Source organism: Ambystoma mexicanum, chromosome 5q (assembly GCF_040938575.1).
Source record: "Ambystoma mexicanum isolate Mex_15411 chromosome 5q, UKY_AmexF1_1, whole genome shotgun sequence".
Lineage (NCBI taxonomy): Eukaryota > Metazoa > Chordata > Amphibia > Caudata > Ambystomatidae > Ambystoma > Ambystoma mexicanum.
In genome coordinates this window covers 692,362,801-692,390,555 of record NC_090933.1, presented here as the reverse complement: position 1 = coordinate 692,390,555, position 27,755 = coordinate 692,362,801, and the positions used below count along the sequence as shown (strand labels likewise).

At 43.4% G+C, this 27,755-nt stretch overlaps 1 protein-coding gene across 1 annotated transcript in view; it reads right to left on the bottom strand.

Moving 5' to 3' along the window:
• PREX2 (phosphatidylinositol-3,4,5-trisphosphate dependent Rac exchange factor 2) overlaps positions 1-27,755 on the bottom strand; it is a 1,458,907-nt gene that overhangs the window by 732,847 nt on the left and 698,305 nt on the right. Inside the window, exons 18-20 of the mRNA XM_069621155.1 lie at positions 23,308-23,400; positions 17,398-17,546; positions 8,389-8,474 (exon numbers count right to left, since the gene is read on the bottom strand). Coding sequence (XP_069477256.1) covers positions 8,389-8,474; positions 17,398-17,546; positions 23,308-23,400 — 328 coding nt within the window. The remainder of the gene's footprint in view (positions 1-8,388; positions 8,475-17,397; positions 17,547-23,307; positions 23,401-27,755) is intronic.

Genomic DNA, 27,755 nt, shown 5'->3' with positions numbered 1-27,755 from the left:
TGACTGGTCATTCCTCTACACTACCAATTGTGTGCTTATGTAGCCCCTACAAGTGTTAATAAGCTTCAGCTCATCATGGTACCTCACTATACATCACGAAGACAAAACTAACAGACAACTCAATTACCTCTCTCTCGTTCCACCTTGATAGCTTGTCAGGGGAAAAGTGGGGATATGCTATCTGCTTCACATATCCAAACTTATATATGAATCATGTACTGCCATTTTGTTTGCAAATAATTAAAACACAAATTATTAAAGACATTCAATAAAAAACATATCAGTAATAGGTGTTTTTCACAAGGCACTTATTACACCAAAGTAAAAAATAATAAAGGTCCAAAAATGCAACACTTAATAATGTTGGTTACTGTGGTTAGTAAGTGACATACAGAGTTGATCACAAAGAAATGCTGCTTTTAGAATGTTCACGCATTGCATTCTAGGGGAGATGACTATGAATGAAAAAGTTGTTATTGTCCTGCTTCAGAAAATAGAGTTTTTTGAGATGTCTAGAGGATGTCTACATATGTTTTGGCTAACAGTTTACATCAACACCATCCCTGGTGTTCTGCTCTTCTTAGTATAGCCCTCTTCAGGAAGATTAATTTCTTAATAGGTTGACAAGATGTTCAAACAATTCCCCAATGGATCACAATCTGTCAGATACTGTGAGATAAATGACAAAGTGTAAAGGTTGTATATTAGTGATTATTCTAAAAAAGACCTTCTGTAGTGTTATTAACAATTAAAAAAACATTCATGGCATGGTTCATATAAGCTGGGGATCTTTAATTTCCCATTTATACAATCCACTGACCTTGTCAGTATCTTATGGTTGGACTGGAGCGTTATTTACTGATGAAGGAGATTTCATCCTTTCTGTAGATTGCATGAAGCGATAATCTTTTTTTTTAATTCTGCTTATTTGGAAGTTGATCGATTTGCAGGTTAAGGATATCTTCCTTTTTAAATGCAGTTGGCTGGTGTAGCTGCTTCTATGTGCCTTTCTTTATAGCATTAGAACCAGAGTCCTTTTCAATGGCATTTATACAGGTGTAGCGCTGTGTTTTTAATTCAGTGCAGGCGACGGGTTTCAAATGTTTTGGTCCGCCCTTTTTCCTTTACTGCAAAAGTCTTGCCCCATATAGAACGGCGCGTGGTCATTTTCGTTTGTTCTTCTCTTGCACCTTTCAAGATTTTGTGGCTTCCTCGCGTCTTCAGCAGTCACGGATCTCGCTTTCTCAGTCTATACATCAGGAGCCACCGTCACAACGTTTGCCCAAGTTTCCATTGCATTCTTGATGGTTGCTGCGGCAGTTTTCACTCTTTCCCCAATGACTATTTTTAGGGAAGTGATTAACCTCCAAGACTTTTTGTCATCTACATTCTTATTTTAAGTGGAGGCAAGTGTTTAAACGTAGCCACATTGGCCACTGGAAGAAAAATACAGCTCACCAGCCACAAAGATCTCTTTGACATTCAGGTGCAGAGGTGGAGCAGACATTGAACAAGTGTGACATAGTGACACATTTGAGGTCAGAAAGAAAAGAGAGGGGCATGCAATCTGCAGAAGACCACCCGCAAATAATCTATGGAGGATCCTGATAGCCTTACCCCCATTTCAAGCTACTTCAAATATGCCTGTAATGAACTTCAGAAAGCATCACAGATGCAGTGTTTCCCACAGGTTCTTCGATGCACACAGAGTGCGAGCACAGCCCACAAACCTCAGAAACAGAGTACCACTAGGCAAGTGCTCAGGTCCCTCAGAGGAAACCACTTTCCACTGCTTACCCCAGACTGGGAGCGACAGAGAACATGGCTCAGACCACAAACAGGTGGGTTCACAGAAATAGGAGAGATACACCAGGAGAAGAGAGAACCATTGCAGAATTAGATGGCTGTCATGACTTGGTTGCTGGATTCCAAGGTGGTGGCCAAGATATTTATGCCATCAACCTGCGTAGCCACCGGCAAATCAGTAACAATTAGAAACGAATTTAGCGGCATCTCAGAAGCAAAGCAGAGCTGAATGTCAAATAAATGTCTGGGTCTAATCTTTGAGTCCAAACATTACAGGACCACATTGACCCAAGCCCAGAGTATAAAAACCTGCCAGCCTCCACAGTTAGTGTGGGCTAAAGAGTGAAAGGAAGAGTGAAGAACAGGAACAGAAACATGTATGAGGAGGGCAAGAGCAGGCGGAAAGAGTGAGAGAATAGAAGGTAGGAGGAACGAATGGGGAAGAAAACCATCTTAAAGCTGAAGAAAGGAAAGGAGACGGGAACAATCTTGAGGAAGGCACATTCAGGGAAGGGGAGCCATTGGAGAAGGGAGAGGTCAGAAGGAGGAAAGAGGGAAGCCAGCTGGAGAGAGGAGAAGAAGAGTAAGAGATGAGGTTGTCAGGAGGAGTTAGGAAGGAGGAAATGGTGGACAGTGAAATCCAGAAAACCAATCCAACACTGGTCACAATATAAAGGCCAAGAGATAGAGGGGTATTCAAGAGGTGGGAGGTTGAGCCAGTGAGGTTTGAGTTTGAGTGGCATCAGAGTGCCGGGGCTGAGATGGTTGAAGGCCACGCTGACATGGGGATAAGAGCTGCAGGGCTCAAACCAAAACCGCCTTGAAAAAGCACACACATGTGAGGCTAGCTGGAAGCCATAATCCTGATGCGGTGTAACCAAAGAGAATAAAGAAGCCTTGCTTGCCCAGCAAAAAGAAGAAACACCTGGAATCCTATCACCTTTGGCAGAGGCTATAATGAGACCAGCCTGCAAATCTACTCAAAACCAAAGGGAAGATTATCAACAGTCTCCTCACTTCTTCATTCTCTGCTTAGAGGGGGCTCTCAGGTGCAGAGGCCCACATATGAACTTTCCTTTATGGTCACCTTACATGCAAATGATTGTTGAACTTAAAACCCAGGGTGTCAACCCTAACAAAGCGGTGGGAGCAGCCTCTGCACTTACCAATTCTACTGCCCGCTGTGTTTATGGAGACCTGTTCTACCTAGGTTCTCTCGTTGCCCTTACCCTAGTGTGTGCAGCACACTCAAGACTGGTTTTGTTACCCTGAAACTGCCTCTGCAACCCTCTGTTGATACCCTGTGCATTGGCACAAGATCTAAAACAGGCTGCATTGCCATTGCAGTGAATGCTGTTTTTGTCAAAATAAATACTACCTAGACAATATGTACTTAAACCTGACTAATGCAGGCTCAGTCAGGGCATCAACAGTCTAGGGGCTTAACTCATGCAATTACCCAGCACCTACTTCGACCACTCCAAGCTGATGACTGCTTGTAAAGGCACTGGCAAAATCAGGTACTAGAGTCAAGCCGGGTGTCAAACATTTCAGTCCCCACTCGATGAGCAAATCCCCTTTTCTTTGATTTTGTGCAACTCTGCTTCTCTGCCCATTATTCACAATGATAATACTTCGGCAGACTTACTGTACAGGAGCCAATAGAAACAGCATGGCCTTAAAAACATCTCTAGAGTCTGTTTCTGCTTTCACTCCAGCCAGCTGCACTTATCTGTCCCTTAGTTAAGATGCAAAATCATATTTTGTACAACTGTTCACATTGTTCTTATTTTGTTTTAATTGAAAGCCATTTTAAGGTGAAAACAATGGCCCTCATTACAAGGTGGGCGCAAAGGGATACCGACACCGGTAATGACACCGGTGCCAGTAATCCCTTTGCGCCCCATTCCGAGGTCCCTTTGCGGGTCCCTCCCTTAACGCCTGGTTTTACCAGGCGTTACATACAGGACCCGCAAAGGTATACCGGGGTCAATAACGGTACTGCAATTTGCGGTACCGTTATTGCCGCCTTCCCCCTTCCCCTTGAGCCCTATGGGGACCCAAATGGGAATGGTGAATGGCTCTGGTGAATGGGGTATTACCGGTCCCGCCGACCTCGGACTGGACCAGTAATAACTCCCTTCACCAGACCGGATTCGGACTGATTTTGGAGGTAGCCATGGCACTAATAGCGCCATGGCTACCTACAAACTCGGAATGAGGGCCAACATCTATTTAAACAAAAAAACACTGATAGAAAAGCATCAACCCAGCTCACAGGGCTGCACCCCTTTTCAAAGTCAAGTGTGTGATCCTCTGCACTATCAATGCTGTCGTTATAAAGCCCATGTAAGCAAATATAAGTTTAGGCACAGCACAGTATGGCAATATATCTCAGAATGCACCTACAGTAACACACTCAAACTCTTTCCTGCATCATTGATGGTTTTTGTGGGGAAGATGCAGAAGGGTTACATCTCGACACACTGTTGCCAAAAGCCACCAGAGAGTTAACCAATGATAGGTTATTTGATGCGATATGATAGGTTATTTGTAACGTGCTTAATACCCAGAGGTTTCTAGGCGTGGACCCGGGGATCGACCTGCGTTGCTCTGGATCGTCTTGCTTCCAAGGGGAGCACTTTGCCCCTGGGTTATCCTCCGGAGACAATGCTCTTTCACCCAGTGTTTATGTGTCACCTGGTGGGCGTAGATCATTACTTGCAGGGCAATAGCACATTCCTGATTCCTTTTATGAAAGGGATTTTATTATTCCTAATTAAATCCAATAACTGGTTTGTGGATTTAGACAGGACTGCTCTATTTCCTAAAAAATAAAAAAGATAAAAGCAAAGCCTACAGTCTTCTTACATGGGTGAATGTACTTTCGTTAAGATGTAAAATATTATGTACAATGCAGCCAATGAGCACCTATAAGAGCACAACTTTATTTTATTGCACATATTAATCAAAGGACATTCTTAAGATGCCCCAATGGCTTTGGTAGCCAATAACTTTAGTAGCGGAGGGGATTAGTTGCTTGAACGGCTGTATACCTGAAGATAGTTCTCCCATCAATCAAAGTGCTGAACCCCCTCGCCCCCAGATGTCCAAAAACGTTTTTTTTATTTAAACATTTTCTTTTTTGTTATCAAATGTCTCTTTTCGGTGAATCCAATCCAGGGGGGACCATTGCCACAGCAGCCCATTGCCGTACCCGTATCCCGCTGGGTGTGTACCCGATAAATAGCACTCTGTTGTTTCCCAGCTAGGATTGCATTTTAAAAATCCATAGCATACATACATTGATGTTCAAAGATGTCTTTGCAAAATAACAGCAACTTTGAAGTTGCCCGCTTTTCTCTTGGCTTTTAGAGCCTGCCTCTATTAAATCAGTTGCTTTATATCACGTGTTTTAGTTTGTAGTTAACAAAGAATAGTGCACATTTCAATATAACACTGTGTTTTATTTGTTGCTTTGTCCGCCATTTTAGATCGACAGTTGAGCATCTCATCCTCCATAAAACGTCGCTATGGACACTACAATCACGTTGGGTATGGCAATGAGCTGAGTGCCTACCTTGCAGGACAGTGGATAGTGTGGCATTTGTGGTATGCTGAAACCCTTGCACATGGGCAGTGTGGTTTGCATCTGGTACCAGACCTTTGAGAAAATAGAGGGGTGAAGGTGGTTTGCTTTTATGGGAATGAGCAATTGGGAAAAAAATACATGTGTGGGCGGACGTTCAACAAGACACATGGCATCATATCATGGCAAAGGGTACCCGTGTGTGCTCTGCTATTACACATATCTATGACAAGTACTGTATATTTTGTCCATACGGGTACTTATGTTGGACAAGCAGTGATGAATCAGATTCTTGATAGTGCCTCTGTCTCTGGTGTAGTGGTATAGGAAGCATAATGTAACATATTGCATGCAAAAAGTATGCAGGAACATGGCAACAGAATGCATGAGAGGTGCAGGAGAGACAACACCTACCCCTCGGGGCTTTCATGGAATGAGTCAAGAGATGGATTCCAAGTGTGGAAATGGTGCCATTTCATTAAAATCTGAGAGGAACAAGTGAATCCGATTAAGGCAAGGATCGTAATAGCCCCCTGGTGAGGAGGAACCAGGAGGACAGCGTGGTTGAGGATGTTGAAAGCTACTGACACCCCATTTTCAACCAACCTCCCGATGTAATGAGAACTGACAGCAATTTGAAAAAACTTGCAAAAGATGCCCCAAAGCTCAGTCAATCTAACAAATTCATCAAAAGTTACACTCCCACCGGTTTCATCAGCTTCAGTGAAAAGGCATTTGTAAGATCGGGCAAAGATCCAAGTAGGGCTTATAAGTAGCAGGACAACCCCTGCTGTTGTGAGTCCAAGGGAATAAAAGGAAGCTTCGGTTTGTTGATGGCCCAGCCAGAAGTCTTCTGCATACATTGAGCTGACAGCTTTGGCAATCCACGGGCAGTGGTTTTCTGGTGAATTACTGACGGGAGTTGCTTTATCATTGTCCAACCAAAGCCTTCTAAAAAAACATGTTCTACTTGGAACTCAAGCTATTAGTACTATGCCCCACCCCTCCAATAGTAGGGTGTAAGATGCATGCTTATTTTGTTAGATGAGACAGGTAACCTGTCCTCCTCCCATCGCTTTTATGACTGAATGCTATAAACACCCTAACCCTCAATCAACTATTAGATTAATATTTTGTGAAAGATTGGTTGTGAGAATTGAAACCTGCGCCCAGTGGTCGAAGTGTACGAAAAGAAGTAGTGGAACTATGATCACTGCTGGCCTGCCGCTGCTCTCCACAAACCCCATTGCCACAACCCCTCCCACACACAATACACTCCCCCAAACAGGGGCACCTGATGTTTAAGTGAACGTTCAGTGCAGCGCACTGAAAGTGAAGGTTTCAAATTCTTCCTACACTTTTATTTTAAAACCAAACCATTCCGGAACGGTTTCATTTTAAAATAAAAGTATAGGCGCTGTACAAGGCAATTTTAAAAAGTATAGGAGCGCCGCTCCCGACCACTCCCGCTCACTTCGGCTCTGCCTGCGCCCACTGCTGACCACACAACAGTCCTTTCTGTTCCTGACACTAGATTCCGCCATCACTGAAACCAGCATTAGCAAAATATCTGCATTTTAACGATGGCTTACTGCACCTTTGGCAGCAGCTAAAATACAAACAATATCACCTGCGAGCAAACATAATGTTTGCAAAACTACCCTCAGACAAAACCTCCCATTAGATCACAGTGCACATATTATACAGTTCTAATTTTGTATACAAAGCTCGTCTAGCTCTTTTAGCACCGTCTTTCCAGTTCCGAATACAGTGAAAGATCTGTGCACATGTATACTAAAACGTCAGAAATAAGCACACTAGCCACACCAATCTTACTATATTAGCATCTGGCCACCAGATTTTCTTAGTCAGTTAACTTCCTTCAATCATGCTAAGCTGGCAAGCAGACCTACCACGAGCTCCATTAAAGACACTCACTCTCTGATCCTGGAGCGGTGACGTGCATTCTTAATCTATGTAGACCTGCACCTCATAGTCATTAGATGCCTTTGTGTTGTCTAGATTCAAATGCACTGAAAGGTGCATTAGTTCTTCTTTGCTGGAGTTTGATAATTGATCGAACTGTTCTCAAGTAATTTTTACCAGTCGGTAACTGAAGAAATCAGTAATCAAGAAACTGCAATAGTTTATTTAGTTAACGGGATAATTTGATAATTTGATGGTGGGAGCCCCGTTTGACAAAGGCACAGTATTGACCCTACTAGATGGTGCTTCAGGACGCAAGGAAGAGGGCAGGTATCATCAGTGTCAGTGTAGTTATCCTTGTAGATCTATCAGCTGCCTTTTATAACAAGCATGATGCCATCCTCTTGGGAAAGGGTGATTAAACTGTAGCGTGTGACCCTACGCCAGGACTGGTCCTTTCTTACAAACAGGGCAGCCAGCCGTCACCCATTTGAGTCCACCACACAAGCAATTCCTGAGATATGGCTCATGACTTAAGCTTAAGCAAATACAAACCCCTAACATGTCATTCTATGTGTAAGCTAATGCTGCCCAGATCCTCGTCCAGTTGGATGGCCATCTAAGGATATCTTTTCAAGGTTCTCAGATTGCACTCTAGCACAGAACCTCAACATCATGCTGTCATACAAACTATTCTAATAACAATTGAGTGGGCTCTAGTCTAGGGACACCCACATTTATGATGTAAGACCTTTTGGAAAGGTTAGATACATGATCATGATCATTGTCAGATTTCCCTTCTTTACAGCTAATGTTCGCCTCAGAGGTTTAACAATAGTAAGCGAACCATTTTGACAGGAAATGGATGATCACAAAAAAAAGAATTCTATATGACATTCACATTTTTAGGTGATCTCTATATGTCTAGATTGTCCTCTCTCTATGTTCATAACACCCAATTCTGTCAGCTCTATCAAACGTGAGCAGTGTGTTCATACAGACTTTCCTCTGACAGCCACTGTTGGTTGGCAGAGCCTTTTTTTCAAAGGTAAGTACAAGCGACTCACCTCTCCCGACAGCATGAACCACTGATGGACCAAAGCCCCGAATTTGGAATCCAAGTCCTTCTATAGAGTCTGGTATCTTCACTGTCCTGGATTAAGGAAGAAAATTAAAAAGGTCATGACATAATGTTATCTCGGGCGATATGAGAGTTTTTTGTTTCTTTCTTGCAAGACAGAGGGTATAGACAAGATATAAATTTGGTTTTAATGTGAGAGAATCTTTGTTCCTAGGGTTTCAGAACACAATGCCATGCAAATAACAGGAAATGAGTAAAGTTACTTTACATAAATATTATAATAATAATCTTTATTGTGATTTAGCTCAAAGAGCTTTACAGAAAGGGATAAATGAGAATTAATAACTAATAATTATTAATTATTAAACATAACATCATAAACACATTGTAAAAGCATCATCATTACAATAAAGCTAAAAACGACATTACTAAAAACCAATCAAGACTCAATCATTCAGCAATAATTTAGCATAGATGCCCGAATAACGGAAAAACAGACAAATGCAAGACAGAGAACACAAACAAACAATCTTAAGTCAATCAATCAATCAATCAATAAATCGCCCTAGTCATCAGTACTTTCACAGTCGTTGCGGAGTGTCCACAATTAAATGGGAAGATTGCGTAATAATAATAATCAATCAATATTCAATAATCAATCAATGGGCTCAATTGAAATAGTCTGCAGTTCACAGATAGTAGAATAATAATAGTGTGTGGCAATTAACAACCTTTGCAAGGCTAGCAAATATATAGTTGTATACTTAAACATGTACATTTTGTTGTGAAAAGTAAATGTCAAACCAACATCCTTAGAAATTGTTGTCTATATCAATACTGATCTACCTACTTGCTGCCTGTGAATTTTGCCACTGAACTCTACACATCTAAGTGGGTGATTTGCTTCTTAGTAGATACAGTTGATACTGAACCATGAGCCACAATTCACGCTGAGCATAAGAAATATGTGTTAGGGAGTTTTACTAAAGTCCACCTTAGGAAGGTCCACCTTAGAAGACTCACACTTGCGACATGGGGCTCCAACTCTTAGCATAGGCCTCAAGCACATAGTTTTTGTAGCAGCAATGGCTGGGCAGCCAGGCTTATCTGAGGAGGGATGAAGAGCTGTAGGGAGGTACAAAGAAATTAGAGTATACACATAGGCATAAGAAACACTGACACACTAAAAGATATATACAAATAATGGTTTATTTTATGTGTACACTAAGGTAAAAGTTGATTCTTCAGAAAGGTAAGTACTATAACACACAAGTAACTTAGAACACCTAATACAATCTTCACTTTTGTAATACTTGTAGAATGGCAGTAGGAAATTCAAAGGTAAGTAAAACACTTTTGTAACAACTTTCAGAATATCTGTTTCAGGTAAGAATTAACTAAACAAAACCAAATTAAATCAGGTAAATACTTTTAATAATATCACAGAGGCCTTATTCTTTAGTAGTCTATCCCTAGCTAGTTATGAGAGTCTCAGAGTCAGATTGGAGGGTCAAACAAACAAGGCACAAGCTGTAGAAAGTCCACCAAGTTCCAGAGGAAGTCTTCAGTAGCAAGTAAGTGACACTCTTTGTTGGGGAAAAGGTTCAGGGGACTTGGGAAGGCTCCATGAAGGCACACAGGCATTAGCCCTTGGGCGAACGTTGATGGGCGTACTTCCAAATGCCTAGATCACTACTCCAGCAACACAGGAGCAGCAGAACAATACTAGGTACGTTCTACCAAGACTCTCACAGTGCCTTACAAGTGCAGAAGAGGATGTAGCAGGATACCCCAGTGTTGAAGCAGCAGCAGCAGATCCTGTCACCAGATTATTGGTTGACCAGATGAAAGAAGGGACAATGGATTGGATCTTGCAGCAGCAGTCGAGTGAAAAGGCTTCAAGCAAAGGATTCTTCATGTTTCTGTGATTTTGGCACCCTTTTCAAAGCACCTGTGTAGAATGGATAGCACCTGGTTGATTTGTCTCACTTTCTCGGTCCAGTACCCTGGTGAGTAGAATTCAAGGAGTAGAATCTTGCCTCTGGAGGTCTTGAAGGAGTCCACCAATGTCCACCAATGTTTTGGGAGGATTTGATCTTCGGAAGGTGATGCACTGCATAGTGGCCACAGGTCCCAGGGTATTGGCGGTTTGTAGCTCATGATGGTCACAGCTCATCATGGCTTGGTTCGAAATGCAGGTTGTCTTGAGAATGATTGGACCCACCAGTCTTAGGGAAAGAGTCATCCTTTTATGGGCTCTGCTGGCACTAGGAAGAATGGGTCAGACAGCAGCGATTACTCAGAGGATATGTCCAGACATTTGGAAATGGGTGTGTGTCTCTCCTCTTTCTCTTCATTGATTAATTAGTTCCAATGGTCAGTCGTAAACCTATGGTGGACCCCAGCCAATCAGCACCCATGCACCATTCAAACTGTGGGTGGTGGCTGTACTTTTAGGCATATCAGAAGACAAAGAACAATGGAGTTTCAGCGTCCTCCCTCGTTTCCAGTCCTCACAGACACATTGGCCCCTTGGCTGGCATCACAAAAGGATCCTGACAGACAAAAGTCAAACCAGGACCTCCCACGGTTCCATGTGTTAGAATTGTGGCAAAAATGGCCGTTTACACAAAAAATCACAGCAAAAAGGCTGTGATTTGCCGCCGTAATAGATGTAAAGGATGCGGGGACACCCCCGCAACCCGCAGACCCATTATAGCATTTAAGGGGAACGGGGGACACCCCCACAACCCCCGCTCCCCTTAAATGGTATGATGGGGTACGCCTTTACCGGGTCAAACCACAGCACTATTCCCGCAATTCTTTGTAAAGTCGACATTTTTGCAGCAATTTTATTACTGCATACCTCTCCACAACCCTGCACAGCAGAAGAAGGACCAAGAAGGGACAAGTCACCTTGAACTGGCAAACAAAGAACAGTGTCATTATTTTGGGTCAATGGTGACTCTTCTGTGCGCTACCTCTGCTGGGAATACAACCTAGTAGTAACATTTGCACAAAGGTAGGTAGGATAAAACCACTGCCACTAGCCATTTAAATGAGCTTGTCACTGTAACCAAAAAAGCTACAGGAGCAGTGAGAAGGGGGAAAGGGGATACAGTGTAACCCCACATACCTCCACATAAGGTGGGGTGTGCTGATCTCACAATAGAAAAGATAAGAAGGATACTAAAGATCCCCCTTCCCAAGGGAACATGTGTTCTCACAAGAGAAATAACAGACAATAAAAAGGGAAGCCCAAATGGCTCCCAGCAACACTGCACAGAGAGTGATGTGTGCTGCAAAGGTCAATGACAGATGCCACAACACTTGGAGGAAAGCATGACTCCAAGAGAAAGATATAAAAAGAAATACAAAAGGGTCCCAAAGATAGGGTAAAATAATGTGTGAGAGTGGAAAAAGGTTCCCACTCAGAACTGACAAATAATCCAGTAGTCCAGCAGAAAGTGCGGAAGGACTCACATGTGAAGGGGATTTCACATACAAATGAAAATCTACCCAACAATAAGGTGATCCACGAAAAGCCTGGATGGCAGCTCTTTAATTATTGAAGCCACTCAAATCCTGTCTTTAACTTTAACATTTTAGATGGGCGGGGCTAAACACTTGCTTCATATGTTCCTTGGCAATTTGCATTAACAGAGTTGAAACTGATAGATTTTCCGTCTGCAAGTAACAGAAGGTCAATGAGAACTCATTGAGGGCATAAAGAAAGGGCGTGTGGTGTGGGTGTGGCAATGCAAAAACAGTCGGAGACGCAAAAGCCATGTAGAATAGATGAGATTTGAAATTCTGCCTGGACAGTAGTTCACTGTAATTTAAAGAAAAGGAGTAACTGTGCTCGAAACGGTACTACCAATTTTGTAGAGGTTTGAGATAAAGACAAGGTTTGAGCTGGACCGTTGCAAATGAAAACAATGGCTAAAGGTTCAGAGAAGCTTAGAAAAATGAAACAGTACTAGTTTCATGTCTAATTACAAACTGCTATTTTGTTACTTCATGGTCAGGGAGAGCAAAGGAGGGCGAATACAAACTTATATTATTTAAATTCTGCGTCAAACAAGAAGCAAGGCTTTCTTAAATAGTACATGAACATGTTTGCTTGTCCTTGGTTAGAGCAACTGCCAAACAGAATAGCAGCCTGTGATCGGCCTTGAAACTGATACTTTTTTCTAGAATATTTTCCTTTATTTTATTTCATGTGTTCATTTATTTTGAAAATCACTACATGCATAGTGTTTGCTTTAAATGTCGAAAGTTCTTATTGGGAGGGAAGGTTTAAAGACAGGCTGGTGGGCCGCTTCCCACGAGCCATGGTTTGAGAAGGGCAGAGAGTTAAGGATAGGATGAGTTCCAGTTATCTAATACAGACAAGCAAAACAATCGTACTAGGCTACATGATTTGGCAAACAGGAGGGCTTTCAGCTGTTTTCTGAATTTGTCAAGGTTTGTTTTCATGTCACTAGTGCTTGGGAAGGTTGTTCTGGGACAATTCCATTGCTGCCTAGGCGCTGTTCTTTTAGCGGCTTTGGCAGATTAGTCTTGCATGCGTGTTTCTGAGAGACCTTAACAGTGTGAAGGGCATTGGGACGTTTCTTGGTGAGGTTGGGCTCTTTCCCCACATGTTTCCGCCTATGATACATAAGGTTTTGAAGCTGTTTCTCTGCTGGATATGGAGCCAGTGCAGGGATTTCAGGGTCAGAGCTTTTCTGGTTGAAAATTAGACACAGTACTTGGAGGTCTTGCATTGACTTCTGGGAGGACTACATAGAGGTTGTTACAGGCATGTACATGAGTCAACCCCATGGTCTCTATTCTTCAGTTTTGTCGGTTAGGTCAAGTGAGCATGTGGAATTGAAAGTTGTAGGATTTGGTTAGGTTCTTGATTTGGAGTGCAACCAAAAGCCTTGGGTCTCTTAAAAGTGCCAACCAGGGAGGGTTGGGGATTTTGTGCAAGAGGCCAGGTGAAAGGAAGGCTTGGGACATCGGGTGGGCCACGTAATAAGATCTTGTTTTCTTTCGCTGTTAAGGCAAAGTTTATGTCCTACATCTGCTCCTGGATACAAGCGAGGCAATCTTTCCTTAGGCTGACCATCAGTTGACTGTTGCCAGAGTAACGTTGGTAGGGTAGTTGCAAGGTGTTAAGGAGGCGAGGGAGAGCCCTCATGTGCACTTTAAACACATAACAGTGTAAGTTAACAGTCTGGTAGATCAGTAGAATGAGGGGTATTTTGCAAACGTGGTAATAGGCTGTGTGCTGCACGTTTTCCAGTGGGATGTATACTAATTGGCCTTTTCACAATTGACCTCAGGAGAATTGACCTCGGGAGAATTGACCTAATTTACAAGGTCAATTAAGACATATATGCGGGGGGGAACCCACCACAACCCCCATCCAATCAAAAAACACCTGCAACCCCCCACCCAATCACCTTATATTATTTATAATCCAAAACCAACCCAATACATATATAAAATAACTAAAATAATATAAAGGTCAATTGTTCAGGTCAATTAGGACAAAAGGTCAATTGTAAATAGTCAATTTGGGTAATACCATCCAGTGCAGAGCTGGCATTTTAGGCCATTTGTGTAAGGTGATCTTACCTTTCTTTTAGCCCATTTGTGTTAGTCAGCCATGTATCACATTTAGCCTAATCGTGTAAGGTAGCCATATTTTGTATTTAGCCTAATTGGGTAAGGTAGCCTTACCTTGCTTTTAGCCCAATTGTGTTAGTCAGCCATACCTCACATTTAGCCGAATTGTGTAAGGTAGTCATGCCTTGATGTTAGCCCATTTGTGGCAGCCAGCGATATCGGCTTTAGCCTACTTTTCTAATGTAGCCATACCTTTCTTTTAGCCCATTTGTGGCAGCAAACCATATCTCACATTTAGCCTAGTTGTTTAAGGTAATCATACCTTGCTTTTAGCCGATTTGTGTTAGTCAGCCATACCTCACATTTAGCCGAATTGTGTAAGGTAGTCATGCCTTGCTGTTAGCCTATTTGTGGCAGCCAGCCATATCGCCATTTAGCCTAATTTTCTAATGTAGCCATACCTTGCTTTTAGCCCATTTGTGCAGTCAGCCATATCTTACATTTAGATTATTTGTGCAAGGTAGCCACATTTTGCATTTAGCCTAATTGTGCAAGGTAGCCTTTCCTTGCTTTTGGCCCATGTGTGTTAGTCGGCCATATTTCGCATTTAGCCAAGTTGTGAAAGGTAGCCTTACCTTGCTTATAGCCTATTTGTGTTAGTCGGCCAAGTCTTAAACTTGGTCTAGTTATTTAAGGTAGCCATACCTTGCTTTTAGCCCTTTTGTGTTGGTCAGCCATATATTGCATTAAGCCCAATTGTGTAAGGGACATTGATGATACCCACGATGTAGAGAGCTAACCCATTTCTCTCCTGACGCATACTGCATCTTCATAACCTAGTGAAAAGCACAGGCTCATTCCACACACCCTGTACTCACATATAACACGAACACTATTGCACAACACTTCTGCCATAAGGATGAAGCTGCCTTTAACAACAGAAATTCGATTTGTAGCTTCCCACATAATTCTCTGTTTCCTTAAACACAATCCAACCCTGTTTAGTTCATAGTATACCTCTGCTGAGTCCATCCACACACCATTCAGACATGGGTGGCTAGCAGAGTCTTGGCCACCCTCACATATCTTTAATGGCTGAAATGCACGCACGCATAATAGCACCTCCCAATTTTCCCAAACTTGGACTCCGGTCCCTTCGAGGGCGTTCAACCAACAGCACCTTTTGACGATAATTATGGTGTAAGGTGCTATACTAATGACAAAATGATTGAATTAATTAATGAATTAATGAATAAGTGCATTCACTAGACTGGGCACAGATGCACAAGCCAAAATATCACATGACATTAAGAGAGATACATACAGTCCTTTATGGTTTAGGCTAGTAGGTGGTGCTAATGCCGAGCCTATCGCATGACATTACAGCTAGGGAGAACTGGCATATGAGGATGACACAAAGCTTGTAGATGCTTTTGGGTTATTTATCCACCAATTCACTGGGCATGGTGGTGCTATTCCCTTTGGCCATTCCTCCTACTTCCTGCCCCTTCCTGCTCAAAACACATACTCCTGGGATCACTTTGAGATCTTTGAGGTAGGTTTGCCAACCCCTACCATCAAACTTTGTTCTCTAAGTGCCTTCCAGTGTTTTTTCAAAGCATTCTTCTGAGAGTTGATGACTTAATTGTAGTTGTACACACACTACTGGTGTAATGAATGATTTGTAACCAGATCTGCCTTCACTGAAGGCCTGTTAAAAACAAGCCCTGGCAAAGCCAACAGTTTTGGCTTGTGTATAAGTATTATGCATTTGCCAGGCATTGCTATTAAATACCCAGGTACACACACCATTTTGCAGCTGCTGCCACTGATGGACAGTTAATACGACTATGGCAGTGCCTGGCAAATGCCTTTCCCATGCCTACACAAAAGCCAGCACTGTTGGCATTACCAATGCTTGTTTTCTTTGCTTCCTAGGACTCGCAATACTGGAGTTATTATGAACACAGTCTCGAATGTCTAATGCAAGATGTGAAATAAACAACTAGGTTTGACTTTTAGGCTCACATTAGACGACATTCTGGTACTTGCAGGCCAGTATTTACAGACAGTGCAGGAATGCACAATAACATGTGCTAACAATGGCAGGACTAAGAGACCATCATTTGAGAGTTCTGCTTCTTGCGAATAAAGTAGGAGAATGAGAAATGTAGGCAGTGGTTTATCTAACTTTTTAGCTTGAACCTTTTCACACCCAGCCAGCAGTTGTTTTGCATGCAGATTGCTGTTGTGTTGTAGAATGGGAAACATGCACCAACGTATGTCTTTGTGTATGCATAGGGTGGTCCTACATAATTTCGTAAATTTCATTGTGGATGTTGTCTTCCTTTGATTTTAATTAGGGTGTTTCCACCAACCACCCACTCGCTTATCCACCCCTCATCCACTTTTTGCCAACTCTCCAACACCCCGCCCCACTACATATATCTATTTTCCACCTAAGATGAAACTTACCGCAAAGTAGCTCATCACATTGTAATTTGTGGGGATGAAACCACGGCACATGGGATAAGATTTATGTGGCGCAAACCTAGCTACCAAGCAATGGCGTGCTATGTAAAAAGGGTGAGACTATTTAGAAAGAATGCCACGGAGCGCAAAGGCAGGGGAGCAATTAAGAGGGTTATCCCATGATGGCACGCTCACACATATAATCTGGAATCCGGTGATTTCAACGAATAGAAACCACAGAATGGATTTGAAATTGTATTTTATTTTGGATTTGTATAGCGCACTACAACCTATGGGCAACGAGGCGCTGAAACATGAAAGTAGGCTTGCTTCGGGGTTACAGGTGATCGGCCCCAGTTTGATACAGTTGCTTAGTTACAGAGAGTCTGTAGACCCAACACAGTGAAAAAACACTGAATGTTTCAAAAAAATATATGTGGGGGTGGGGTAAGAGGTCAAGGGCCTGATTCATAGAAGTGTTTTATAATGGCACAATCCCATTAACACGCTCTGTGAATCAGGCCCTACATCTGGTGGTGAAGGGTATGGGGTGTGGTTTAAAACATGGCGTGGGGGGGGGTCATATAATCTTTGTGGAACCCGCATGCATATGCACTAATGCCGGCAAGGTCCTTTCTGATGTCTTTCCTATAGAATGAGCAGCAGTTAGCTGAACATGGACATCTGTTATTTACAATGCAGTGTAGCCCGAAACACTAGAAATCAACACATATTAGTTTATGGTGACTTTGAATACAGTGCAGGCCCACCCTGCAGTGACATTCTGGCCACACCAACGGTTGCCAGACATGCATCAGAGCCACGATTCCCACCACACTGCATGTATAGTATGAGCATTGTTACAATCTGTCGACTAGACAGCAATACACACAAAGCGACGTACTCCCGGGGCTTGCTGCTCACAAGGACGCGCAGGGGCTTTCTGCTGTTCAGACATGTTTTCAGGAAGCAATCCACTTCGGGGAAGGGCCGCAGGAAAACAAGGTCCCCGTTGACGGCAAAGATCTTCTTCCCAACTTCCAGTCCTGCCAGCTGTTGAAAGATCACAGGAAAAGTTAGGCCACCAGCCAGAAGCTCACTTTCTTCTAATGGTTAATGCTTCTCTTTAATCATGTTTGAAAAATGCAAACAATTAAGCCACACCATCCTGACAACTGACAGAGCATGCAAGGCAGCTAACGTTAGAGGTCACGCAAGGCTTTCTCAGACATAGATGATTGGAAATATGTTGTCATCGGCAGGCGCCTTCTGAACACAAACACACAGCCCTACAAATAAGTGGTATCTGCCCCTTTTACTCTAAAAAAAATTGGCATATACTCCCAAAATATAAAAATAGGGAGTACAAATGCTCCCAACAAAAAAACGAAACAGACACTTAGGGCCTGATTCATGGAATATTTGCCCGGTTCAAAGTGATTTTTCACTTTACTCTGCAGACACAAACCCAGATTCATGGAACCGTGCAAAGTGTATTTTTCCCATGCAAATTCCAGGCAAAGTCAGCACACAGTCGTTTTTGCAGTACAAAATGTCTTTGCACAGATTTTCTGCGTGCAAATTCAGTTTGAACCGGGCAAATATTATATGAATCAGGCCCTTAGAACCTTGTGCCCCTAATTTCAGCCACACAGATCAGCGATATGTCTGGACCTGTAGTACACATAGTATAAGTAGAAACAACTGTTACAACTACCTGATCAGAAGAGGTAAACATGTATCTTTTAATGTGCATGAACAACTAGGTGCAAAGGAATAATTGTTACAAAATGATTTCTGCTTTACAGTTAAACACGTTTTATTTGGTTATGAAATGCTCCCATTACGGATGAAACTTAATCTTATTAGCCATATTTCTCCCAGAATGAGTCTCCAAGGCAGGGATTCAAAAATCCTATACTCCAAAGACTGTGCGTTACTTCCTGGCCATGGGTCTGAGAGTACGTGGCCCAAATGCAGAAATTAGCATGGCAAGCTGATTACCTGTGCCGCCTGACTAATGCTAGCAGCCACATAGCAGAAAGGCAGGGCTGCATGCTCTAGGCTTTCAGGGGCATCTCCCTTTTAAGACCCCACTCTAGACATCGGAAAGCCCCTTTTATTCCTGGCAAGTTTAGCCAGCAGGGGGAACTCTCATAGGTGTGTTACCTATGCCCAGAGATCGGTCACAAGGCAGTTACCAAGGGTCCCAAGCAAGCCAGAAGAGGTGGTAACAATGTTACCGCCACTTCCAGCTCTCACTGCTAAACTATGAATCGAACCGTGGTTAACGGCACTCAGTTTGAGGAGCCAGCAAGGGGGCAAAGGCGGGGTGGAGTTAGTGCTTTTAGTGTCAATAATCTTAAACTAAAAATATTGTCATTTCAGATGAGCAAATCCATACTTCGAAACCCCACCGCAAATATTATCCATGACCCGTCTCCTTTTTACTTCCCGATTTACATCTTCTGCCTTCCTCTGGTCATTCGGTGTTCCAACATTGTCTGCACATCAGACTTTGGACTGATAAACTGATTGATTCTGGTATTTGTTTTCAAGAAGGAGAATACATTATTTGTACTTATGAAAAGTATTTTTGAATTATGAAACGAGTCAATGTATTAACTGTTGGTGCTCTGGAGGCATGTGTGAGTGACTGAGGAGTTCGGCAGGGAGTAGGCATGTTGGAGGTGGGTAGGGGGCATGGTGGAGCGTGGTGATGAAGAAAGACCCGGAAGGAACGGGAAGCACAGGAAACTGTGGAAAGCCTGGAGTTAAGTGAGGGATGGATCATTGGGACAAGCGGAAGGCCTGTGAAGACAGGGGAAGCCCTGTTATGGGCACAACAGGCAGGGGGATGAAGCATGAACCCACTTCGAAGACGCAGGTTGGGGTGTGGAAGGGGTGGTTTTAGGGGAGGTTTGTTAAAGTCCTACTGGTAGTAAGACTTTAGTAAGATATCCCAGTGGTTTGTAGATCCCCAAATCGTAGTATCAGTCTGTAGTAGCTCAGGACCTTGGTAGAGTGGCAGAGCAGCCAGGCTCATCTTAAGAGGAAGATGTGAGCTGGCGGTAAGTACACTGAATCTTAGCTAGACAGGAACAACAAAGAAGCACTTACACTTATATTTATATAAAAAGTATATACTTATTAGATTAACACCTGAATCACTTTAAATACTTCAGACGTTTACTTTAGAACACTTAGGAATACTTGATAATACTCTTCAAAGTGCACTTTCACTTTTGTGTTTGTTCGCGGTTACATGTGTAGTAACATAAGGATGGGAAAAGACAATATTATCATATTAGTGGTTATCGCTCACTCGTGTTTCTCAACAGTTTATACAGTAATACATTTACTCTGCAAACACATATAGTAAAGTTACTTAAAGGGAGGAAAATGGTTAGTTAGTGTAGCATGAGCTTAGTTCAAGGTTCTAGAGATGGTTTCTTCACCTAGTAAGTCTTTTAAGTTAAAAAAACGCAACCCTAGCTAAAGGCAGTTCGGAGAAAGCTTAAAGCCCTAACTATCAGTGAATTACAAAGAGTTCCTGTGGATTTCTTCCAATATCTAGAGTTATTGAAGCAGCAAGTTTACAACTAACAAAGGAGACCTTAAAACGGACTTGAGAAGGGGACACAAGCAGGGATTTGGGTCAGAGGTAAGAGGGGGTTGCCCTGCACACCTCTACGTGCACTCCAATGCTCTGGACTGACTCCAATGCTCTGGATTCTCCGCGATGTTGCAGCTCTGGACCCGACCTCTGGATTCTTTGGTCTGGTGACTGGAGGCAAGACAATGGATGGGATCTCCTAGCAGCAGTCTGGAGGGAGGACGTGTGGCATGACTTTCAGCAACTTCTTGGTTCACGCTGTGGTTTTGGCACCTTTACTGCAGCACCAACAAAGGACACTGATCGCCTGGTCAATCCTCTTCACTTCCTGCAGTCTCACACTCTGGTGAGGGGGTATGGGTGAGTTGGATATTATCTATGGAGTGTCCTTACGGGTTCAGAAAAGATTTTGACGGATTTGGCCTTTCCACGACACTGCACTCGAAATGGGCATTGGGGTTCCGCAGCTTGGGAAACTCCTAGGACCTCTGGAGATGGCTTGTTTAAAAGTTGTCTTGGGACTGGTTGTTCCCATCAGCCAAAGGGAAGGAGTTCTTCTCTTCACACAGAAAACGGGTCAGGACAGCAGTGGTCACTTCACAATGTTGCAAATGATCTGCAGGCCTCTCTGGTCGTCTTCTTCTTTGGTTACTTCAGCTTCCAGTTGTCGACTTGCTTTTCATTTCCAAAGCCTCGCCTTTTATACGGTTCCAGCACACACTCCTCTGCAATCTCTCTCAGCATTTTACAGAAAGGGGAGTTTTGCTGTCCAATTAGGACAGCCAGACCCCCTGTGGGAGCTGTACCTATGGTTGTATACGAATTGTTCGAATGTCAATTGTTCGAATAACAATTGACCTTCTGCACAATTGACTGAATTTAAACGGTCAATTAGGATATATATGCGGGGGGAAACCCCCCGGAGCCCCCTACCCAATCCAACCCCCACCCCAACCCCCCTCCCAATCCCCTTATATTATTATTACACCAACCCAACCCATATTATATATTAAAATGACCACACGGTCAATTGTGCAGAAGGTCAATTAGGACCCCTATTATTCGAACAATTGTGTCATTCGAACAATTGTAAACAAACAATTTGGGTAATACCGGACCTATTCAGGAACTCTGGCAGACTAATGACAGGGGGGAGGAAAACTCCTGCCCCAATTCCTGCCTGCCCAAACACTCTGGAGCCTAGGCGGGGATACCTATGGGTTCCCGCCAAAGACAAAACACACACACTGACTTACCCCTCCCAGACTGGTAGAAGAAGGGCTAACAAAGAACAACCACACTAGTAATGGTCAAATTGGTACTTAGGTGCCCCTACTGTGCACTACCGAGGCTATGGACATAGCCTGCGGTATAACAAATACACAATAGTTGGTAGAACACATCTACTGTCACCAGCCATAACTAGACTATTGTCTATGTGACAGAAAAAGTCACAGTAGCAGACAGAAAGGGGATACAAGGTATCCATTTGGCACTCCACTGAAGGTGGTTTGTGCTAATCTCTCAGACTATAGTGTTTTGGGAGAGATACTAAGCATCGCTCTATTCTTAGAACTGTCGTTACTTGAGGATATACAAAAAAAATCTTAAAGCGGGATACTAAGGGTACCCAGCAAAACTGCCCATACGGAGCTCGGTGCTGCAGTTGTAAAGCACAGTTGCCTTTAAGGGCTATGGAGCAGACAGACTGAGCTCATAAGCCTGTATTAAGTCTGCTCAGCGTCTTTGTGGGATGGTATTTAAGGTATGATTGGAGTCTGGGCATATCCATGGCACTGATCACACAGACAGAGCACAATGGCAAGGAACTCAATTCCATGAAAGCTATTCCCTGCTTTTCTTTTATGTTTATTTGTTTTACAGTGTTGGGTTTATTGTAGATTTTTACAGGGATACAGAAGAGCCGCAAAAAGAAAGGTATTAACAGACATTCAACAGCATTGATCTCAGATACAACAACACAAGTACAAACAAAGAAACGGCCACCAAACCCCATTCCCCCACAACACCACAACGTCCGCATGGAGCACCAGGCACCATTCCGCTCATTCCCCCCAATTTCTCCCATATTAGTATCAGGTCTTGTTGCCAGTGACTAAGAAACCCCACCGTTTGTACAGTGGGACTACGTCTCAATTTCTTCAGTCCTCGGGGTTTTACAGAACCTTCCCCTCACAGATAGTCAACCACAGTCTCAAAGAGTCACCTATCATTGGATGTTCTTTTTTATTGTGCTTTGTTAAGTGCACGGACCACCCTCTGTTCCCATAAACCAATGTACTTCCAATATGATATGTTCACATTAAAGTCCTATAAGGTATGCCTCTATTATTTCTTAGCTTTGTTGCTAACCAGGAGTATTAGCACATCTACAACAATTAGGAGTATTTAATTCCATCGCCCTTAATGTTAAGTGCTTGCAAGTAAATGGAACCATGAGACAGCACCTGGAATGGGGAGCCAGCCAGCCAGAGGCATTGCGAGGGGGCCTGGAGGGGATATTGCCCCGGGTCTTTTGGTTGTAGCCCCAGATAGAATTTCAGGTGCTACAACCAAAAGGCTAGCTAGCCTCGAGTCCCGACAGTCCCCACATTAGCATAACCCCAGATCTTTTCCAGACCAAGCAGCACCCCATGTCATCCCTCCAACATCGGGACGGCACTGTTGATATAAGTCCACGTTCAAAGGGAGCTGGATGCTGTTTCCTGATATGTCACATGTTCAACAAATGTCCTCTTTCAGGCTGCTGACAAGCCCATCGTCTGTGCTCCCTCGCCCACCCCTGCCAACATCCTCACCTACCTGGATAGTTCCTCCATCATGCCATTGCCTCCCACTCAAAGGCGCTGCAATGGACAGGGAGAAGTGGCTTGATTCCAGCATCCCTTCCACGATGCCATGGTGGCCATGTATGCTGGGTATGCTTTACTTTGATGAAAGGGCACACCCCCGTGCATGCCGTTTCATCAAAGGGAAAAACTGCAATAAAAAAAGGAAAACACACTATTGGCATCTTATGCAGCATGTCAGGGTGCAAATAGCTTTAATGATGAAGTAAAGAGGACGACTCAGACTGGCAGGTCGTTACCGCTTAAGTCTGCCTCCAAATTCCTCCATGAAAGCTGCAGTATAGGCCTCTGAAATAAGGCATGGTTAGAGTCATCAAGGGAATTGTACCTCTGCACTTGATCCCCTCTCCAGAAACTTCACAATTGGAACTTTATTTTTGTCTTCTAAGCCAAACCCGTAGCTGCCTTCATTGGCTTTAATCTGCAAAGAGAACACAAATACATATTAGTGATTGGAAATCCTTGAAAACCTTGACACCAGCACATAGCTGAAAGCTGGCTCTAAACTGTAAGACTATCCTTGCTAACAGTAGATGCATTGTGCAATTACATGCTGGGCCTAGTACCGGAAACACTGTATTTTAGTGACTGTTACTGTGAGGCCACAGAGGCCAAGGGCCCTGAGGGTACTGCACCTTGACCCTGCACTAGTCCTCAGTGTGGCTTGAATGCGCCGCATCTGAAGGCTTTCAGTATGTCTCGACAGCAGAATCTCTCAGATGTCTGCAGGAAACCTCAGTCAAGAAAGCCCAGGGCATTTCTGCATGAGGCTGAAAGCCTGGCTGTGCAGTGCAAGCTGAGCACATAACTGCAGTACAACATTAGTGCAGCACGTAACTCCTCACAAATGGTAGAGACCACAGGGATGCTGAAAAGGTTGTAGGAAAGTGGCGACCAAAGGTGATTTGTTCACATTTTGACACTGAGAAGAAAACACGTCCTCTGGATGTCTTTATATGGACAAGCAAACAGTGGAACACTAGACTTCAGCACATAAGCAGCTTTCTTTCTTTTTCTATTGGGTGTGAACGGCGCACTTGTGATCTATATTTACAGAGAGTTTGCTCCTGCTTCTAGATTGCTACAGTGCAGTCCTGGCTCTTGGCCTTTCGAGGTCTGCTGGAGCAGGATCTGCTTGCTGCAGGAAGTAATGAAGATACAAGGTGTCAGTCAGCTGCTCTGTCATGCATAGCTAGATCACCCTGTTGAAAGCTCTGTTAGCAGCAGCCATTTTGAAAGGGCCAGTGGAACTTCCTAAGTTTGTGGAGAGATTTGTTGAACTAATACTCTTTAGTGAATGCATTGTTTTCCTGCTGCTTGATATGTTGATGTGTTTCGTACTTTTGTGCTGCATTTTATTGTGTTCCTATATTGTGTTATCACTCTTAAGCCATTAATTACGTTAGGCCATCTCTAGTTGGGTGTTTGTACATGTAGAACAAGGTCAATGGGCATAATAAAAAAGACTCCCCCTTCTCCGTTTTGCACACAAATCTTTTCACTATGTCTATTACGTTTACTCTGTAGATTCTGAAGTGTCTTCCTTCTGCTGTAAGGTGCACTTAGTGGCCATCTTGGAATTGGTGTCTTTGGGTTTGAGAATTGAAATGATAAAACCAAAGAGAATGCCAAATGAGGCATGATCACATTTTTCAAATTGTTATGAATGTATTGCATGCATTCATCTGTATTTCATATTTTCAGACAGAATGGTAATTTTAAAAACATATTTACAAAATGTTTGAAATAATGTTTCTTTTTTCAAAATTGCTTCAAAGCACACTGGGAACATTTTATATTTTGAAATTATGATGAAATAGGTTAAATTGTGGTGTGCAGGTAGCATTGAAGTACTCGGCATAAATGATTTCCAACATGTTGTAAGGCTAAACTTGGGGTATTCAGGGAGACACTGCGGCCTGGATACATTCATTTGAATCATTAAATAAATCAAGTTTGGAACTTTGTCGCATGGGAAGTGTCTTAGGAGTGAGCTCCCTACTCCAAAAATGAGTAAATAAGATTCAAGTGACATTTCTCAAAATGTGCCATTCATTTTTTATTATTAATGATGCTCTTCGGGTAGGCCGCAATGAGAACTTAACTCACTTAATACAGAATAGCAAAGGGATCAACCCGGAATTTAACTACCTTTGAAAATGACTTTACCCAATTGCAAAACACCAAGTCACGTACTATTGGGCTCATGTCTGGTTTTGAAAAAGGCCCCAAGGCTAAAAAACATGTAAACCAAAGGGCATAATTAGCAAAAAAAAATGAATGCCGCATTTTGAGAAGTGTCACTTGAATCTTATTTACTTATTTCCATCATGGCTGTCACTTTGAAGCCATGAACAATGGATCTGATTTGTTAATTAATTTAAAGGTCTGTGAGCGGGCAAAAAACTCCTGCCTGACTTCCAGGGCAGTCAATCTTCTCGGGCTGCAGATGAGAAATGTGAGCATATGCCTCTGCTTGCCCTCTTCCACTTTCCCTGACTAACCACTGAGATTTCCTCCCTCTTGTTACAGCCACCGTCAATCAGTGGTGTGTTGTGCTGGGCTGCATAGAGACCGTCCCAGCCACAGGACAATTGCCACAGGTCCTAACCTGCAGCAGTGCTATCGAAATGGGATGAGGCTATATGGGAGAGGGCAGAAATGGGCCTTCATCTGCGTCAAGCTGCAGCCTGTGTCCCGTTCACACTACCACTTGGCAGGGAGTGGCCTGTACCAAACTTTCACTTAGCAAGGACCTCAGCCTAGAAGATACAGGAAGCTGCCTCACAGGCATGCAGGGTTCACTTAATTGGACTAGTATGATATTTTCAATGACAGCAGCACGGTGGACAATACAGACACCAGCTAGTCTATTCAAGAAACACCACAATGTAGTTTCCAATTAAATGTCAAAAGGTTGTCGTGCAGTCTATGAGATGTGTGGAAAAGAAACATGTAAAGGGATCCCGAAAAGAAAAGGCCTCTCCCCATGTCCCAGTATTAACATGGGGCAAAATAAGCAAACATTCAAATGATGAGTGCAAGTCACCAGATGGAGAAGACCTAGAGAATCTCCCACTGAGAAAAGACTGTCCAACCCTTGGAGTGGCCCTGTACATCACACAGAGCGCTTTGAACACACTCTCCATCACTCCGAGAGCCCATTAAGAGAACAGAGGGCGGGTGAGATGTAATCAAATGTATGTAGTCTCATAAGGCTCTTGCAGCCATGTTCTGAACATTGCAAGCATCCAACATTCTAAAATGTGTAACTATAAAGCACTCTCCAGTTAATAGATGCATTCATGCTTTCTACTGTACAGCAGCCATTGCAGAAGGGAGTCCAGACAGGTTGAGCCTTCTCAGAAGAGGAGTTACGTGAATTGCCAACCTAACCCAGGAACATTGGCGAGACGACAGCAAACCTGTTCAAAATGATTTACTGCACATAATTATCAATCGTGTTCTGGGAGCATTGTATGGTGACTCACATTAAAGTTTGGTCCATAGTTTAATGTCATGATGGTAACTTGTGAAGGACATTCAGGTTACCAACATGCCAGAGAGAGGCGTCTTGGAAAAGAGCAGCATGGGTTAAAAATGAAAGAGGCCAAAATCTTAGAACTATGGCCAAATACCACTGAGAGAGGACTGGTATGAGCGACCAAGGGATCATGAGTACGAAGAACAGCCAGACTTGTAGGAAGGCCATATGGGTCAACCAGGTTATGATACTGTTGCGAAAGTACGAGCAAAATAAGATCTGCTCAACTTTAGAAGGTAGTGAATTCCACAGAGAGGAGCCTGTGAGAACAAGAGTTTGCCTGTGCCTGAGACTAATTCTACCAGGCTCAGATTGGTATAGGGTTGAAGTCACGGCATAGCGCACAGTAGGGCAACACCCCTAGGTTAGCATATCTTCAGTGATCTCAGGAATGGCCCCAGCACCGCATGCAGTCACCAGAGATACTGCACCAATGTGATTACTTTCGAGAGATTTTCACAGGGGAGGTTATGTTTGAGCCAGGCATTTAAGTCTTTACCACGTGCATCATGTGACCACAAGGAAACTAATGATCAAACATTCTCTGCAAACAGTTGATCCTTCCTGCCAGAGACAAAGCAAGACGGACGCGCTTGTGAAACCAGCTGCAGCTGATCAGTGCATCGGTTGGGCCTCCCATATTCATCTAGCAGTCTTTTGGGGTCAGTGCATCGGTTGGGCCTCCCATATTCATCTAGCAGTCTTTTGGGGTCAGTGCATCGGTTGGGACTCCCATATTCATCTAGCAGTCTTTTGGGGTCAGTGCATCGGTTGGGCCTCCCATATTCATCTAGCAGTCTTTTGGGGTCAGTGCATCGGTTGGGACTCCCATATTCATCTAGCAGTCTTTTGGGGTCAGTGCATCGGTTGGGCCTCCCATATTCATCTAGCAGTCTTTTGGGGTCAGTGCATCGGTTGGGCCTCCCATATTCATCTAGCAGTCTTTTGGGGTCAGTGCATCGGTTGGGCCTCCCATATTCATCTAGCAGTCTTTTGGGGTCAGTGCATCGGTTGGGACTCCCATATTCATCTAGCAGTCTTTTGGGGTCAGTGCATCGGTTGGGCCTCCCATATTCATCTAGCAGTCTTTTGGGGTTAAATGAGGGACAGTGAGAGTTATGTGTATGGCGGTGTGTGTCATTTTAGATGCAGCTGCATTGACTGTCGTGATTGGAGGGCATTGCTAACATAGTAGCAATGTCTCTTGAAAGCTGCATTCACAGCATACCTTG